This window comes from Neofelis nebulosa, chromosome 7 (assembly GCF_028018385.1).
Source record: "Neofelis nebulosa isolate mNeoNeb1 chromosome 7, mNeoNeb1.pri, whole genome shotgun sequence".
NCBI classification, from domain to species: Eukaryota; Metazoa; Chordata; class Mammalia; order Carnivora; family Felidae; genus Neofelis; species Neofelis nebulosa.
The window spans coordinates 42,839,697-42,857,081 of record NC_080788.1 but is presented as its reverse complement, the minus strand read 5'-3'; the positions used below and the strand labels follow the sequence as shown (position 1 = coordinate 42,857,081).

Below are 17,385 nucleotides of genomic sequence, written 5' to 3'. Positions count from 1 at the left end.
TTGAGAGCCAGCCATTGCCCTCAAGTTGTTCCAGTGTTCTGGACAAAAAATAAGTCTCGTTGCTGAAATGGCGAGGTCGAACCACAAGAACAAGAACACCCTTTTGACTGATGGATGAATGATAGTTGCCTCTGAGTTGGGCCAGCCTCTTTTGCACCTGCCCCAAACTGGAGAAGCCAGGATTTGCCTTCCAGACCCAGTTCTGGGTTGTCTTTTCTCCAGGGCTGAGTGCCACATGTCTCCCCCCTGACCTGAGAGGGTTTTATTCCCAGCAGAGTAATTGGAGTTAGGAATTTTCTGGGGGCTATTTTAACATTTTTTTTTATTTTGAGAGAGAGACAGAGAGAGAGAGAGGGGAGAGGCACAGAGAGGGGGGGAGAAAGAATCCCAAGCAGGCTCCACTATGCTATCAGCACAGAGCCCAGCGTGGGGCTCAATCTCATGAACTCAGAGATCATGACCTGAGCCAAAACCAAGAGTTGGATGCTTAACCAGCTGAGCCACCCAGGTGCTCCACGTTTTCTGGGTTTTTAAGATATTAGCCCATCTATTTGGACTACAAGTTCAGAGCTCCATGTGGAATTCTGTTCTATACCAAGAAACTCACAGTTGGGAGTGTGTGTAGTGAGCACTGTAAGCTTTATAATGACATCGCCTGCTTGAAAATGGTAGCTGGACATGAGAGTGGAACAGTTTTCAGCGAATGACCTGAAGCATTGGCCACAAGCTGAGACATGCTTGGCGGGAGAAAGGTGGCTACATGTGTGTTTCCACTGACTGGCATCCTTCGGCCCATGCTCTGTCTATAGACCCTGCCAGGCTTGTCGCAGAGGATGCCTAAGATACTACAAGTTGGCTTTTAGGTCCTTTCCTAAGAAGCCTGATGCGTGGACTTAATCACTTTGGCCGCTATTCTTTGGGCGAATATTTCCTAGGTGTTACTTGCTAAGTCTTCAGTGATGCATGTGTGTGTTAGATGTTGTGGGTCGTTGCTTGCCGAGGAAATACGGTTAAATGATGATCAGTGGCTTTGATGCGGTGACAAAGAGGATAAGCTTTGGGTCCAACATAATTGAATTCATTTCTTTGCTTCCTCATCTAGACAGTGGGGTTGATAATGAATACCTCTCAGGGAGCGTTGTAGAGATTGACTGAGATAATGTGCCTGACGCAGTAGGTATTCCAAGAAAGAAAAAAGTGACCTCCCTGGACCCTGCTGTTAATGAGTCATATGATTACAAGGAATTTGCTGGGTAGCCTCCCCCTTGCCCCGTGGAGTCCCCTCCTACACTCATTCTCTACCCCTAAGTTCTCCCTTCTGTACTCACCCCTACCCCACCCAGTTCCCTCCTACATCCTCCTTGAAGGGCCCCTCCTGCTTCTTCTGTCTGAGACCCTCCAGTGTATCCACAGCCCTGCGCACTGTGGGGCATTTCTAATTATTAGTGGGGTTTTTTTCCCTTCTGCTAACATTGACATGTCTCCCAACCCCCTGTAGCCTTCTCCCATTTTCCAAATTCCTGTGATGTCTGTGCCCGCTTTACTGGGCTTTGTAGTTGAAGCACCGTCATACAGAAATCAGACTCCCTTGGAAGTAGACTTCAGACGTGTTTCCAAAAAAGAACCGAGTCTGATGTATCTCCCGTGTTGTGCTGTGAGGAACAGTAACAAGGAGCCCCTCCGGAATCTAAAATAATGAAGGGTCTTTGTTGAGCCTTCTGACTCCACTTCCCAGATTGCTGTTGCACTGAAGCATGCCCTCGTTGAGCGCCTACTGTGTCTTTGCATTCCTGACACTGGTGTGCACAAGTGGCCTGCAGGATGATAGGGACGTGGCCGTGTGGCAGAGATGAGGTTTGTCGTTGGAGGCACAGGAAGCAGCCCTGGGAGAGGCTTGGGGTAACTGGAGGAGGCTTCACAGACTCTCAGCTGACCGTTTAAGGGCCTGGGACTTAACTCGGGCAGAGTGAAGGGGAGCAGGCCCGGCGAGCTTCTCGTGCAAGCAGATGAGAAGGTGATCCTTTCTCAGGCAGCCGAGAGCAAGGGCGTGTTTTTGTGGGTTTGGATGCCCCAGTGTGGAGAAAGCGTTGTTTACGTTTTCGGAGTTCGGAGAGCAGTTCTGTGATTTACTGCTGCCGCCCCCAAAACTTGCTTCTCGTACCTTCCCCAGCCCATATGGGAAGGCACACGCTTGGCGGGCAATACTCACTTCTCACCTGGAAACGTGCACTCGACTTTAATGTGGGGGTGCAGAATCGCTGACACTTTTGTGCCACCAGTGATCGTCTCATTTGAAGTGAGATTTAGAGAAATATTCACTGTCCAATTTTGCCTTCTTTTATCACTGAGAACATCTTTGTATAGGGGCTCTCTCTAGAGGGTAACGTGCAAGAAATGTCACCTTTCAGGCTTCTGTCATCAAAATAAAGCAATCTGCACATGTTGTGTTTTACCTTCTCTGTACCAGGAAATCAGCGATCAACCTAAATTACCAGTTTCTTCCATCACATCCCTGATAGAGTTTTGCATCCTGACACGTTTGCCTCAAGACAACCACCTGTGATCTGACCGTTCAGACCTCTTCTTGATTCTTGAGACTTTTCAATTCTGCAGACTTAGCCAGTTCCTGTGGCTCACACAGCCACCTCTTAGAATTCTTCTCTTTCAGTTAGTCAAGAGAGTTAGATTTAGGGGTGCCTGGGTGGCTTAGTTGGTTGAGCATCCTACTTCGTCTCAGGTTATGATTTCAGGGTTCGTGATTTTGAGCCCCGCATCAGGTTCACTGCTATAAGCATGAAGCCTGCTTCCTATCCTCTGTCCGTTCTCTCTCTGCCCCTCCCCACTGGCATGCGTGCATTCTCCCTCTCTCTCTCTCTCTCTCTCTCTCTCTCTCTCTCTCTCTCTCTCTCTTTCTCAAAAATAAATAAAAATATTAAAACAAGAAAAAAAGTTACCATTCACCTTCTCTTACTGGCCTATTTACCTTCTCATCCACCAAAGTGAAAATGTCATTTCTTGGACCTTTGGAAGGGTCGTCTCCCCCTGAGGTATGTCAGGGCAGGCATGGCTACTGCCTGGGTGACCTCAATGCCTGGAGCAGTGCAATTCTAGAAATAACTCGCTGGCATCAGTTCCGATTTCCCAGTTTAAGAGCATTGTCCTCAATTCAGTCACCCGACCTAAGTTCCAGGGTTCCCGGGCCATCCTCACTGTGACCTGATGGTTACAAATTCAAGGGATTCTCAGTACCCTTCAGGTTCAATAATTTGCTAGAATGACTCAGAGAACTCAGGAGACTTCTCTACTTACTGTTACAGTTTTGATATAAAGGAATACAAACCAGCCGAAAGAAGAGACCCAGAGGTGAGGTCTGGGGGGTGCCTGAACATGTCCCAAGGAGGTGTCACCCTCCCAGCTTATTGACATGCATCACCAACCAGAGAGGGCTCACTCCAGCTTCGCTGTGCAGTTTTACTGGGATTTCAGTATGTAGACTTGATTGATTGGTTTTAGTCCTGTGACCCGTGATTCAGTCTCCAGCCCCATCCTGTCCGCAGAGGTCAGGCTGGCATTATGTTGTTCAAAGCCACAGCCCTCTAATCACATGGTTGGTCTTCCCAGCACGACCAGCCCCCCATCCTGAAATTGCCCACTGACCACCATGAGTCACCTCCTTAGCATAAACTAATGTGTAGTCCAGGGGGCCCACCGGGAATAACAGGCAATCCTTGATCTTGGAAAGGCCAAGTCTCCCTCCCAGGAACCTAGAGCACAGATCAGCCAGATATTTTACTGCTTCACACTGGGTGAGTTTCCAGGGTCGGGCTCAGCTGGTGGCAAGCTACCAGGTGTTGGAAGGTATACACAAGCTCAGCCCTGGGGAGCTCCAGGGAGCAGATTGGAGAACTGTGACTGGCAACACATTCATGGGCAAGAGTGGAGCCCACGATGGCAGATAGAGCTGAGAGACTAGAGGCCGGGCTATTGCTGAAATGCAGAAGAAGGCACTGAATGATGGGGACCCAGCCAACTCGGGTAACAGTAGCAAGTCCTGAGGCCCCTTGCCTTTGCCACATGATACTTGTGAGGCTTTACCTTAATTTAAAAGCACCCCGTTTGGGGGGGAAAGGCGGAAACTTCCCTTTGTAGATGGCAAATTCCCTACATTAGTGGTTTTTTTCCTAGTAGCGCTGATAAATTTGACCTGATCTGACCATCTGCTCATTTTCCTTGTGACCAGTGGTATCGTTTCAGCAGATGGCCCGCTGGTGGGTGGCATTTGTCATCCACCAGATCCGGAAGCTTTAGTACTTAAGCTCCCATTTTCAGACTGTGACTGTCAGAGGGGGTCCCTGGCAGGGACATGGTCCAACCCTCCCCTTCCAGTGGGCTGTGAGGATGAACGGGACCTGAATCACAGTGGTGAGCACAGTGCCTGGCACAGAGGAGTCCCTAGGGAATGTTAGCAGCTGCCTGCTGTTCCTGCTGTCACGTGCTTTGACATTTACTGTTATTCCTGGTCCCCTGCCTGTCACCTAGAACGAAGCAGTGACTGTCAAATGCAAAAATACCTGACCCGAGATATAAGAACACGGGTTATGAAACTAGTTGGAAAGTCACATCGGGTCCACAGGCTGGCTCCTACATTGTATAAAGTACACACCAGCCCTTGGCATCTTGCTCGCATCCCCAGGAACATCGTTGGGTATTCTTGGCCCAGTCAGAAGAGCTGGAGCAGGTCACTGCAGCCCGAGGGAGCCCAGTTGATGGTTCAAGGTAGGAAGGAAGGGCCAGGTCCCGTTCTGACTTCCCACAAGCCCCGTCTCCACCGTCAGCTCGCCATCCGTGCCTGTTCAGCATGAAAACAGATGGTTCCATTAATTTCTAAACAAGCCTCTCCAGAGGGGAAATTGGCACCAACAACCTGTGAAGGTTATCCTTTTAAAAAAATTATGCGTGAAAGTAAAAAGTTAATGTCACCCTTTACATCAGCCCCACCTGGTGACTTGATCGGACCCTTCATTTCCTCTGAATACCGTGCTTCTAGAAGGAAGCAGAGCCCACTGTTGGCAAGGAGCACACAGTCTAGTTGGAGAAGGGGCAGGAGCTGTGCATCAGGCACCGTGTCAACCCTTCACACACAGTGTTTGGGCTCATCTTCTCAGTCCACGTTCCCTCCTGCCTCTGGACCTTGGTACAGGCTGTGTCCTCTGCCTGGAAGCCTCTCCCTTTTCTCCCATCCTCACCCCGTCAACTCTGCTAGACTCTGGATTGTTCATCCAGGTCTCTGCTTCAACAGGAACACCACCTACGAGAAGTCTTGTCTGGACCCAAGGTTGCATTAGGAGCGCTCCTTAGGGGCTGTAGCAGTTCACTGCTGCTCCAAACAAGCCATCCTAAAACTTAGTGACTTCAGACACACCATTTTAGTATGCTCTCTGGTGGATCTGCAGGTGGACTGAGCTCAGCAAGGTAGTTCTCATTCAGTCCCTCCTGCCATTGAAGCCAGATGGTGGCTGGGGCTTAAATGACTGGACGCTCCATCACTCCCCGGCGCTTGAGCTGAAATCAGATGTTGAGGGAGCTGGGGCTCCGTGGGCAGCCCTTTCTCGCTCTGTGTGGCCGGCATACAGCCTCAAGATAGCCGGCCTTACCCAGTGGCCGAGGACCTCACAGGAACATCTCCTGAGAGAGCAGGGCAGTACTTGTATTGTTTTTCATTATTGAGCCTCTTTTCCCAATGTTCTTTTCTCTGAGGCCTTTGTCTCTTTATGACTGTTTGACTCCAGAGATGCTTCTCGGGGCTACAGAAATCCCAGAGAAAGCTGACGGGAGGACGACAAGAAGGCTGCTGGAGGAGGTGGTATTTAGGCTGGGCCTTGAAAGAGGGCTGGGATTTGCATGGAGGGAAGAAAAGAGGCAAACTCAATAGAACCAGCTGCTACAGGCCTCAGGTGACAGGGTGCAGCTGTGAAGAGCCTTCCAGATGGCTGCCAGGACCATACCAGGGAAGCAGGTCAGGGGGAAGAAGTCCCAAGAGGGAGGCTGCCTGGCTGCCCCCATGGAAGGCCCGTGAAGTAGAGAAGATGGCCACTAGTCTGGGCAAGCCACAATGGTCAATGATTTGCATTTGCCTCCTGACACAGTTGCCTCAAGGTAACCATCCGTGAGGTGCGTGTTTCACCTCCCAGCAGATGTCATTGTGGAAGGCCTCACTTTCAGTTCCATACAAAGCCAGTTCCCATGGCTCACACAGCCCCTTCTAAAAATTCTTCTCTTCAGTTAATCGGTCAAGAGTTACCGTTGACCCTCGCTCAGTAGCTTCCTTGCCTTCTCATCCACCCAAGTGAAGGTGTGATCTCTTGGGCCTTTGGAAAGGTCTTCGCTCCTGAAATACGTCAGGGCAGCCACGGCCATTGCATGGGTGGCCCCAGCGCCTGGAACCTCACCATTCTCACACTGACCACCTGACATTAGGTCAAGCTTCCCTAGGCTCAGGCACCTACTAGACTCCTCTTATTATAAATATACGGTGATGCAGCCATATCATCTCACCAGAATTTGGCAGAGCGTTGTTACCATTATTCCCATTGTGCTGAGGAAGCAAAGGCCAGGACCACTTAGCTAGTTAGGGATGGATCTGGAGCTAGAACCCAGCTTTTCTGATGCCAGGACCTTGGTTCTTTGTCCTGCATCTTGCTTCCACTGGAGGTGTTTTTCAGGGAGCCTGCCACTACCATTGGTTCATCTTTTCATTCATGTATTCAACCAGTGCCTACTCTGTGCTTGTCCTGCATGTAGCAAGCCTGTGGTCATTAGAGCCTCTCCAAGTGTGGGTCAGGGGGGAACTCGTGAGCGCTCGCAACTCTGCCTGCGGAATGAACATCTGTCCCTGGGGAACTTGGCTCACTCGTCCCTCCAACCTCATGACAGTGTAATTTGTGACATAATTCTAAAACCTGTTCATCTTTCTGCAGATTTGTTTGTTCGCCATATACTTAAATTTACGTGATCCAGTCTTAAGGAATGGTAGGGTATCGGGCAGCTTTGAACAGAAGTGCATTTGTTGTGAACACTTTTTTCCTTTATGTTAGTTTTTTTTATTATTTTCTTAACATTTTCCTTTTTTAATATAATTTATTGTCAAATTGGTTTCCATACACAGCCACTGCTCATCCCAACAGGTCCCCTCCTCAATGCTCATCACCCACTTTCCCCTCTCCCCCACCTCCATCAACCTTCAATTTGTTCTCAGTATTTAAGAGTTTCTTATGGTTTGCCTCCCTCCTTCTCTGTAACTTTTTTTTCCCCTTCCCCTCCCCCATGGTCTTCTGTTAAGTTTCTCCACATTAGTGAAAACATGGTATCTGTCTTTCTCTGCCTGACTTATTTCACTTAGCATAATACCCTCCAGTTCCATCCACATTGCTGCAAATGGTCAGATTTCATTCTTCCTCATTGCCAAGTAGTATTCCATTAAATATATAAATCACATCTTCTTTATCCATTCATTAATTGATGGCCATTTAGGCTCTTTCCATAATTTAGCTATGAAAGTGCTGCTATAAACATTGGGGTACAAGTGCCCCTATGCATCAGCACTCCTGTACCCCTTGGGTAAATTCCTAGCAATGTTATTGCTGGGTCATAAGTGGATCTATTTTTAATTTTTTGAGGAACCTCCACACTGTTTTCCAGAGCGGCTGCACCAGTTTGCATTCCCACCAACAGTTTAAGAGGATTCCCGTTTCTCCACATCCTCTCCAGCATCTATAGTCTCCTGATTTGTTCATTTTACCCACTCTGAGCAGCGTGAGGTGGTATCTCAGTGTGGCTTTGATTTGTATTTCCCTGATGATGAGTGACGCTGATCATCTTTTCGTGTTTCTGTTTGCCATCTGGATGTCTTCTTTGGAGAAGTGTCTATTCATGTTTTCTGCCCATTTCTTCACTGGAATATTTGTTTTTCGGGTGTGGAGTTTGGCGAGTTCTTTATAAAGAATTCACATTTTATTGATCTCTGAGACAGAGTGTGAGTAGGGGAGGGGCAGAGAGGCAGGGAGACACAGAATCCAACGCAGGCTCCAGACTATGAACTGTCAGAACAGAGCCTGACGCGGGGCTCAAACCCACGAACCATGAGATCATGACCTGAGCCAGAGTCGGACGCTTAACTGACTGAGCCATACAGGCACCCCATGTTAGTTTTTTTTTTTTTTTTTTAATTAAACCCATCAGCTTATATATTTGGGAATCTGTGGCATTCTCTTTCTGCTACACTGAACGCACTAACTTAAAACTGGTCCTGTCTCAAGATGCTGTTTCATATATTGAAATTTTTCCTTTTAAATTGTAAAAAGAGATCTTTTCCTATTTTCCCTTCTGATTTTTAATGATTTCGCACACAAACGTACCCACATAATAAAAGGAAAAACCCAGAATACATTATTGTGCTCCATAATGGAGATACAGTTTTGTATTGTGTCTTTTGAAGGTTATACTTAAAAGTAGTGAAGTGATTCTGAGGAAACTGAGCACCATTTTCTTCTGTTTATGGAAATTTCCCACAATCCTCTTTCCCCTTTGCTTTCTCAGGCCCAGCACACCCACGACGCCATCACAGAAGCCGCCCAGCTCATGAAGGAGGCTGTTGATGACATCATGGTGACACTGAATGAAGCAGCTAGCGAAGTGGGGCTGGTGGGAGGCATGGTCGATGCCATTGCAGAGGCCATGAGCAAGGTAGGCCTGGGCATCCACGTGTTCACCTTCACCCCTTGACCCCATCTCCTCCTCAGTTACCCTCAGACGTGATCCCCAAGCACTTTTCTCTAAGGAGTGGTCGGTCAAAGTGGATATCAGTGAGCCTCCTCTTGAGGGTTCTGATAAATGTATACATTTTCTATCCTCTGTCCACCATAGTATTCATCCCTTATTATTCCTTCATTACTTTTTTAGGCCACTCTCACCCTGTCTTTCAGTTTTATGCAAGGGAAAGAAAATGGAGATGGAGAAGGTATCACTGGCTCCTTCACTTATAAAATGGAAATAATTATTTACCTCCCCTGTTGACCTCACAGAGATGTCGTGGGGAACAAACAGCAAAGTGAAATAGTGAAGTGATTCCCAAGCGCTAGTCTTTGGAATGGCTACTTAGGAATCACAGGGAGCACGTTCCAAGACCCTACCCTAGCGATATTCAGTTGGAATCTCTGTGGGGTTGAGCCTAGGAATCTCTCTATATTTTTTTAATGTTTATTTAATTTTGAGAGAGAGAGAGAGCATGAGCAGGGGAGGGGCAGAGAGAGAGGGAGACACAGAATCTGAAATAGGCTCCAGGCTCTGAGCTGTCAGCACGGATCCCGATGTGGGGCTCAAACCCACAAACCGTGAGATCATGACCTGAGCTGAAGTCCGCCGCTTAACTGACTGAGCCACCCAGGTGCCCCGGAATCTCTGTATTTTTTAAATCTCCCCATGGTTTTGGTATCTACAAATGCAGAAACCACTGAAGTAGTATGTGTGAAAGCCTGTAGTGAACTCTTTTGGGCAACGGGCATAGGAGATAATGTGAGAATTATTTCTCCTGCAGTGACCCCTCCATTGACTTGGATCAGTAGAGAAGTAAGACTGGAGAGTGTCTCCTGCTCTTTCCCCAAGGAATCCTTCACTCGTCTTATCAGTTTGATAGTCATTAAAATTAACAATTGTTTGTCAATATCTAATTGCCATTCTGGGATAGCACAGCCAAGAACTTGAGACTTTGTCTGTGTTTTGAAATGTCCATTGTCAGACTGTGAGTACATTATTACAGTTTTTCAGGATAATAAGTGGTCTTTAATTGCTAATTTAGAGAAGATTGGTTGGTTCATATCTCCATAAAGAGGTGATAGCCCGAAGCTGTAATTAGGATAATTCTCCTTAAACATCACAATCCAGGCTGAGATGCTGGGGCTCCTTCAGAGACCCCAGGCGTGCCTTGTCAGAGCCCTTCAGTAATTTCTGCTGTGGGATTCTTGTGCCTCAAATATGGACAGTTTGGCAGAATATGAGTGAAGTTCCCCTCTTTCTAAAGGCCTTTGGGTAAGTCTCCATGGGTTTGTTTGGCTTCCAGGAGTCAGAACACCAGAACTTTGAAAGTAAGCCATGTGCCTACCAAGGTTATTAAATAATGGAGCTCAGGTTTTCTCAATACAAATTAGAAATTCAAATGATAACCGTCTTCTTTCTAGGAGAAGGTGTTTTCCAGAATCACCCCAATGATGGGGAAGGGTTCCACCAATCCCTGGAATGTGGAAGTCAGATTCTTGAAGTCTTTTTTTTTTTTTATAGCCTTTGAGCCTTACCATATTGTGACGGCTTTTCAGCAAAGAAAGCAGCTCTTGTACTGGCTGCTGTCAGTCGTTTGACAGCTGCTCTCTCACTCAGCCCACGACACACTTGATTCTCTCTGAAGGACTGGGGAGAGAAGTCCAGTGTGAACTGATAGCAATAATTAGGAACTGCTAATGACACGACCCACAGAGGCCGGGAACAAAGGGGTTTTTTTCCTAAATTCCATAGGGTATACAAGTAGGGTTTTATTGGCACCCCTACACTTGGACCTACCCAGACCTGCCAGCCAAAGCCCAGTGAACCACCTAGTGCCTCTTCCCCATTCTCCTTTCGTTCAGCTCACCCCAAACTGCCCATCACTACACACTTTGGGCTAAGTGATATTCCAGATCCTTTGAACCCCTAAGCGTTGAAGTATTAGGATTGGCACACATTCTTAGTCCTGGTTATTTGGTTACATTATTGATACACTGTTAGCATCATCGTCTGAACTTCTTAAAGCCATTGAGCGACTGGCGGAAAAAAACCAACGTGCGCCCAAAGTTGATTCTAACGTGGACACAGTTTACACTGCTTTTGGTGCTTCTGCTGTGGAGGTTCTTTTTGGAATTCTCTCTCCATGTCTAAGCACCAGAAGGTTTGGGTTAATATGAAGTAAGCAACTTTCTGGTCTACCTTGGATAAAGAACTCAAGCCCTCTGAACCTCGATTTCCTCGTTCAATGAGGTTAGTGGCCCTCGGCCTTGGGACTCTTGTGACCCACTGCCTTTTCTTTGTTTGAGTTTTTGTTTGGGTTATTAGATGGTGGTGGTGGTGGTTTATTCTTTTTGATCAGGGATGGAGATGAAAACAAAAAAACCTGCTATCTGCATCACTACTGTTTCCTGCAAGAAAGGTCATGTTAACATCCCCCTCAAAAAAAGTAGGAAGGCTATAATTAAAATCTCAGAGTAAAGGAAAGTTCTTTAAACTAAAGAAATCTGGAATCCAAAAATTCAGCCCCTTTGATCTTAATTGTGTCATTGACCTCAGATTGGTAAGTTTGTCACAGTAGCCTGAAGCCCCTGTGTTCCGAGCTGCCCTCCAGCTCCAGCATCCTGGTGTGTTTGTGGTTAGGCCACATTTCGTATGAAGTCTCCCAGCACATTGCTGGACACTTAGAAGATGCCCAGTCAGTCTCTACAGAGAGAAGGAGTCCACAACTCAGTCCTCATTTGACCAACAGGGTCCCCATAGTGCATTGGAGACTTAGACAGCAGCTCTATCCTTGGCAAGGAAGCCTAGACAAATCCACCCTGGGGTTTGTGCTGAGGCTTTGATGGCAATTATATTCCCGAACTGTGCGGCCACATCACACGTAGGCTGTAGTGATATGCCCCCTGGTCTCTGCCCAGACTTCAGACTGTCTGTCATTGCCTACCCCAGACCCCATGTTTTCCCCATGATTTCAATGTTCTTCATCAAACAGACCAGCTTCATCCCCATGCTCTCAACAGCCCCTCTTCTGTTCGCTCTACTCCCTCTACCTGTATTTGTTTCTTTTTCCTCTACGTCCTTACCTGGAAGGTATTCCAGTCCTTACCTGGAATACCTTTCTGCAGTCAGTGGCAACAGTAGCAATGATGATGGTGGTAGACATGGGTTGCCTTTCTCATCGTCATAGTGCTCATTGACATCATCATCATAATCTTCATTATCCTGGTCATCATCTCTTCCTTCATCTCACTTGATGTGCCCTACAACAACCTGACACTAGGAAGTCTCCACTGAAGGACCTGAGACTCAGAGTATAAGCGACCAGCTTGAGCCCCCCTCACAAGCCCTGGAACCAGGGCTTCTGAACCAGTATGCCCCCAACCCTTCAAGGGACAGAGTCACTGTCCCACTTGTTCCACCTCTTCCCCCCACAGTGATGTCTGCCATTTGTCAATTCCTGTTGCTTTCAGTCAGATGAGCAGCAAGTTGTTCCTAGTGGTTCCAATTCCTTGTCTTCCCCAACCTAGATCAGAAGTGAGAGTTCGAGGGTGTACACTCTGTGGGCTACACCAGTCCTAGGGAAGCCATTCAGGATGTAGATTCTGCCTCCTCTCCTGAGTCATCTTCTGTCATTCTGTGCTTCCCTGGAAGTGTCTGGCTCATGCCCACTGCCATATGCTTGAACTCTAACCCTGCTTCTTGGAACATCTTCCCCACCTTTTGTGTGTGGCAGACTCCTCCCCTGGTAAGGGTTGGCAGAAATGCCCTTCCTCTGGAGTGCCCTCCCTCTCCTCTCAGACAAGGCTTGGGACCTCCTTGCCTCTGTACCCCGAGTGCCATCTTGGCACTTCTGTTAAAGCCCTTATCGCCAAAGCTGAGGGATGCTGTTGACTCTAAGCCAAAGAAATTCTGTAGGCGTCTCCATTTTCAAAGTTCTGATTCTAATAAAATACAGTCCATCCTTCAACTGCCCTCTCCTGACATGTGGGTGCTTATTTCTCTCCTCTGTAGCTGGATGAAGGCACTCCTCCAGAACCAAAGGGAACATTTGTCGACTATCAGACGACTGTGGTTAAATACTCCAAAGCCATTGCGGTAACAGCTCAGGAAATGGTAAGAGGAAAAGAGCTGCCCCACCCACTGTTGGTTGCCCTGTTGTCCTCCACTACCACCACTGAGTCATCAAATCAGGGTCTGTGTTGGAGAGAGATGACTCCATGTTTCTCGTTCCTTATGGGCCCCAGCTCTGTGCTTTATTTGTGATCTCTCCGGCTGCCTATGGTCTAGACGCCCCAGTCTGTGGGAGCTCTGATTTCATGGAAAAGCTGCAAGAGGGAATTACAGATAATTGAGACTTGGGCATGAGGACAGGGGAGCAAAGGAGGGAGAGAAAATGAGAAGGAAGTTGGAGGTAAGGGGAAAGAAAGAAATCCTATCTGCCTCACCAAGGACTGGACGTGTTTTATCAAGTTACAGTATAAGAGAAGACACATGGGGGTAGTACAGAATGTCTAATGGAATCAAGCTACAGTATGTGGACAATAAGATATGCTAGTCTGTCAGGCACAATGAAACAGCATGGGTCTGTAAAATCAATTTCCCAGACAACAGAAGGCCTGTAACCTTTGGAGGTAATTTTCAATTTTTCTTTTTTCTTAGAATGTATTGCCATCAGAATTGTATTAGATGCATCTTTAGATAAAGATGGCATCGAGAGACAGTGAATGCTATCTTGGTATGCTAAAAAAAAATACAAAAGATGACAAATGGTGTCCTCAAAAATACATAGTACGTAGTAAGAAAGCTCCTCTTAACCTCTGAAGGCTCAGAGGTCACAGAATAAAATTTTGGAAGACGCCTGTCTGCTGCTGCCACATGAGCCTGAGTTGAGAGAGGAGGTGGCTTCCCAGCTCGAGGGGCTGAGCCCGGGCCTGGCTCCTGCCCCACCAGACCCCGCACCTCTGGATGGTTTTGTCATGTAGTCTTACGTCCACTAGAGGTTGAGCTTGGACCACAAAGGCTTCCCCGGCTGCTGCTACTCCTTCTTAGAAACTCTGTGATTGTGCCAAGCTCATTGGTACTTAAAAGGATTTGGGATGGGAGGGGGAACAGGAGCAGTGCCTGTCTCGGCAACTAAAAGAGCTGGAGTCAGGCCCATGCTGGTTCTGCTCAGGGTACTCCAGGGCGGGGCACAGGTCGCATCGGGCGGCCCTCCTGTGCCAAGTTCTCTGAGCAGAGAGCACAGCGCAGCAAGAGATGAAGGTATTTTGAGTGGCCTCGTGGTGTTTTCTGGAACCTCTCGCAGGCTAGGTTCTCAGCAGGCCCATCCTGATCCTTGATGTGCATGCTCTTGAGGAGCCCCGCCTGGGATGGCGTGTCTGCTCCTAGGCTGGCTGGCCTGGACCCTGGGTTGGCAAGGGTCCGCTTCGCCATGCCAGGTTGCCCGGGATCCAGGGCTCACACAAAGCACCCTCCCTCTCGCAGGGTGTTTAGCGTGTATGTTTCTTGGGAGCCCACGCCTATACCAGAAAGCCTGTGATGTTTTCCTGGTACACCTGCGTTAGACGGCTACATGTTCCCATCCAGCCTCCGTGAACATGGAGCCATTTAAAACATTTTTTAAAGCCCTTTGAAGCCAAGGTCTTCTAATGCCACCAAGAGAGAGGAGAGGGTAGGGCAGGAGCAAAGCCTCTTACTCAAGAGAATGAGGATATCTTCCCGGGTGGCAGTTAAAACTGCTCTTGTGGGGGCGCCTGGGTGGCGCAGTCGGTTAAGCGTCCGACTTCAGCCAGGTCACGATCTCGCGGTCCGTGAGTTCGAGCCCCGCGTCAGGCTCTGGGCTGATGGCTCAGAGCCTGGAGCCTGTTTCCGATTCTGTGTCTCCCTCTCTCTCTGCCCCTCCCCCGTTCATGCTCTGTCTCTCTCTGTCCCAAAAATAAATTAAACAAAAAAAATAAATAAATAAATAAATAAAAAAAATAAAACTGCTCTTGTGACAACCAACAGGCATTTTGTGGGAGGAAAAGGAAAAACTAGAAACCACTGTGTTAGCCTTGTAGGGTAAACTTAAGTAAGTTTTTCTATGAAGCAGGAGGAAAACACTGAATATCCTGATAATGAAGAGGCAGAGCTCGACCATTTAGGCTACAGTATACTCTTTTTTAAGTTTATTTATTTTTGAGAGACAGCACAAGTGGGGGAGGGGCAGAGAGAGAGAGAGAATCCCAAGTAGACTCTGCCCAGTGCGGGGCTTGAACTCACAAAAACCAAGAGACGTGACCTGAGCCGAAACCAAGAGTCAGACGTTTAACTGGCTGAGCGACCCAGGTGCTCTAGAGTGTACTCTTAACTAAATTTGTGGCTGAAACCTTATTCTTTGGCACAAATTTACTACAAAGCTATATTCTCTTTGAATATCGTCCTCCCAGACATCCGGCTCGCCCATCCCTCCTCAATCATGATTTCCTTAACAGCCCTGTCCTCATGCCCTCTTGCCCGTTGTGGGACCTGCTTCTGGGTTCCCAGAGACCAGGTCAGCTCTCTGCAGAAGCATGTGACCAGGGATGTGCACTGCATGGGGCCCGTGCCCCCCGTGTTTCCCTGGGGAACTCTCCTGCCTACCTGCAGGGCCGGCCGGGTCAGGGGCTGCCACACTCACCTCCCGGAGTGGACACCCGTGAGGGCCCGGCCTCCACGCTGCACAGCCGGGACCTAGCATGTCGCCCACTGGCCTGGCCAGGGCCTGCTGGCCTGAGAGGGGCCCTGGCCTGTTGTGCACGTCGCAGCATGGGCTTCGCTTGAATTGCCCTCTCTGGTGCCCAGCCCCCCACGCAAGTCAAGAGCTTAAAAGTGAACAACCCCTTTGGCTTCCAGTGATATTAACACGTGGTTCTCATGCTTTTCTCTGTATGTGTATGTGTGTTTGTGTCTTGCTTGTTTTCTTTTTCCAGATGACTAAGTCGGTTACTAACCCGGAGGAGTTGGGAGGACTGGCTTCACAAATGACCAGTGACTATGGGCACCTGGCTCTCCAGGGCCAGATGGCAGCAGCCACGGCGGAACCAGAGGAGGTCTGCCATCATAAGCCCCTGTTTTAAGAAGCACATGCACACTGGTACCCACGCCCGGGGGATGCTCTATAGCGTAGCTCCACCCTAGAAGATTCCAGCCTGATAGCCAAAACCAGGCTTAGTTTTCACTACTCTCCTGCCAGCCCTCCAGGTCCAGATCCAGTAGCCCCGGGCTTTGCTCAGAGCTCACTGTCCTTTCTGATGCCAACAGGCTGAGAGCTGGGTCCCTCTGGGGAAGTGGGTTTTCAGACAGACGGCCTCTGCTGAGAGTGTTCGGCCAGCTCACCTCCCTTCCAGCCCATCACCTGGCTCCCAGGGCAGAACACATGCTGCCATCATCCCTGTGCTTAGCACATCCCCTGCAATTATTTTCCTGTTTCTAAAGGCTCACAGAAATGTTGGAAGAACCAAGTATGGGAGTTAACTGCCTCTGATTAAGGGCCGGGTAGCCTGCTTTTGTGTAACAAAGTCTTGTCCAGATATGGTTGGTGGCTTTCTAAGATCTACCCCCCCCATAATCTCCTTTGGACCCCTCTGTATTACCTACCTGCCTTCCCTAAACGCACTTTCCTTAGTGGCCAAACATAGACTTTGCCTTAGAATGCCTGCACCTGTAAGATTCTGAATTTGGTGAGAGGTTGGTCCCAAAGGCCACTTGCTAAGAACCTGCTTTCATCTCTGATACCCCAAGTAATCAGGTGGTCCTCTGGGAAACAAACAAGCCGGTGGGGGCTTCACATGCCTGAATGCTGCAGCCATACCAGTGTTAGCACACCGAAGGTGCCCCTCCCCGAGCGACCGCCCGGCTCCTTAGAGACTGAAAGCTCAGTCTGGAATAAAGAATAGTGGAGTCGATTATAGGGACACTGGGAAGATGAAGGTAACTACATACTGTGGGAGTTAGCATAGCCATTTATGAAGCACAGATCCTGTATATGATATTCCTAAATGAAGCGTGCTGTCAGGATGGAAGGCTGTGACTGATCTACCTTTCTCTTTGTGGTGACAGCCCGTGTCCCCAGGTTACTTGGTGTCATTTCTCCTAGGAGTCCATTCTAAGTATGTCTTTACAAAGACTCCCAGAGATAATACAGGAATGACCCAAAACAAAATCACTTGCTAACATATGTTGTAACAACGCATGTAAATAGGAGTATCATATGTATGTACTTGCATACATATATATCTAGCATGGGATGATGTAAGTTTCTAACAGTGCCTGCATTTTGAGATTTTATTATGGTTGAGTATTAAGGCTGCAGCATGAATAATTCTGTTTGTAATGAGTCTGTTAAGTTACTACCAAGAAAGAAAAATCGTCAGACCTCCCCACCTTGACCCCAGTCAGGATTCTGTTGATTCTTTACACAGTCCTGTTATTTTTTTTTTTAATTCTTTTTTAATGTTTATTTTTTTGAGAGACAGCACAGGCAAGGGAAGATCAGAGAGAGGGGGAGACCCAGAATCTGAAGCCAGCTCCAGGCTCTGAGCTGTCAGCACAGAG

The 17,385-nt window shown here is 48.1% G+C and overlaps 1 protein-coding gene across 8 annotated transcripts in view; it reads left to right on the top strand.

Annotated features, from left to right (window-relative positions):
- TLN2 (talin 2) overlaps window positions 1-17,385 on the top strand; it is a 441,711-nt gene that overhangs the window by 365,614 nt on the left and 58,712 nt on the right. For 7 of the 8 annotated variants that reach the window (XM_058737523.1, XM_058737519.1, XM_058737522.1 and 4 more), the window contains 3 exons: window positions 8,596-8,742; window positions 12,823-12,924; window positions 15,762-15,881. In XM_058737523.1, coding sequence (XP_058593506.1) covers window positions 8,596-8,742; window positions 12,823-12,924; window positions 15,762-15,881 — 369 coding nt within the window. The remainder of the gene's footprint in view (window positions 1-8,595; window positions 8,743-12,822; window positions 12,925-15,761; window positions 15,882-17,385) is intronic. The other variant, XM_058737527.1, reaches the window with a different exon arrangement.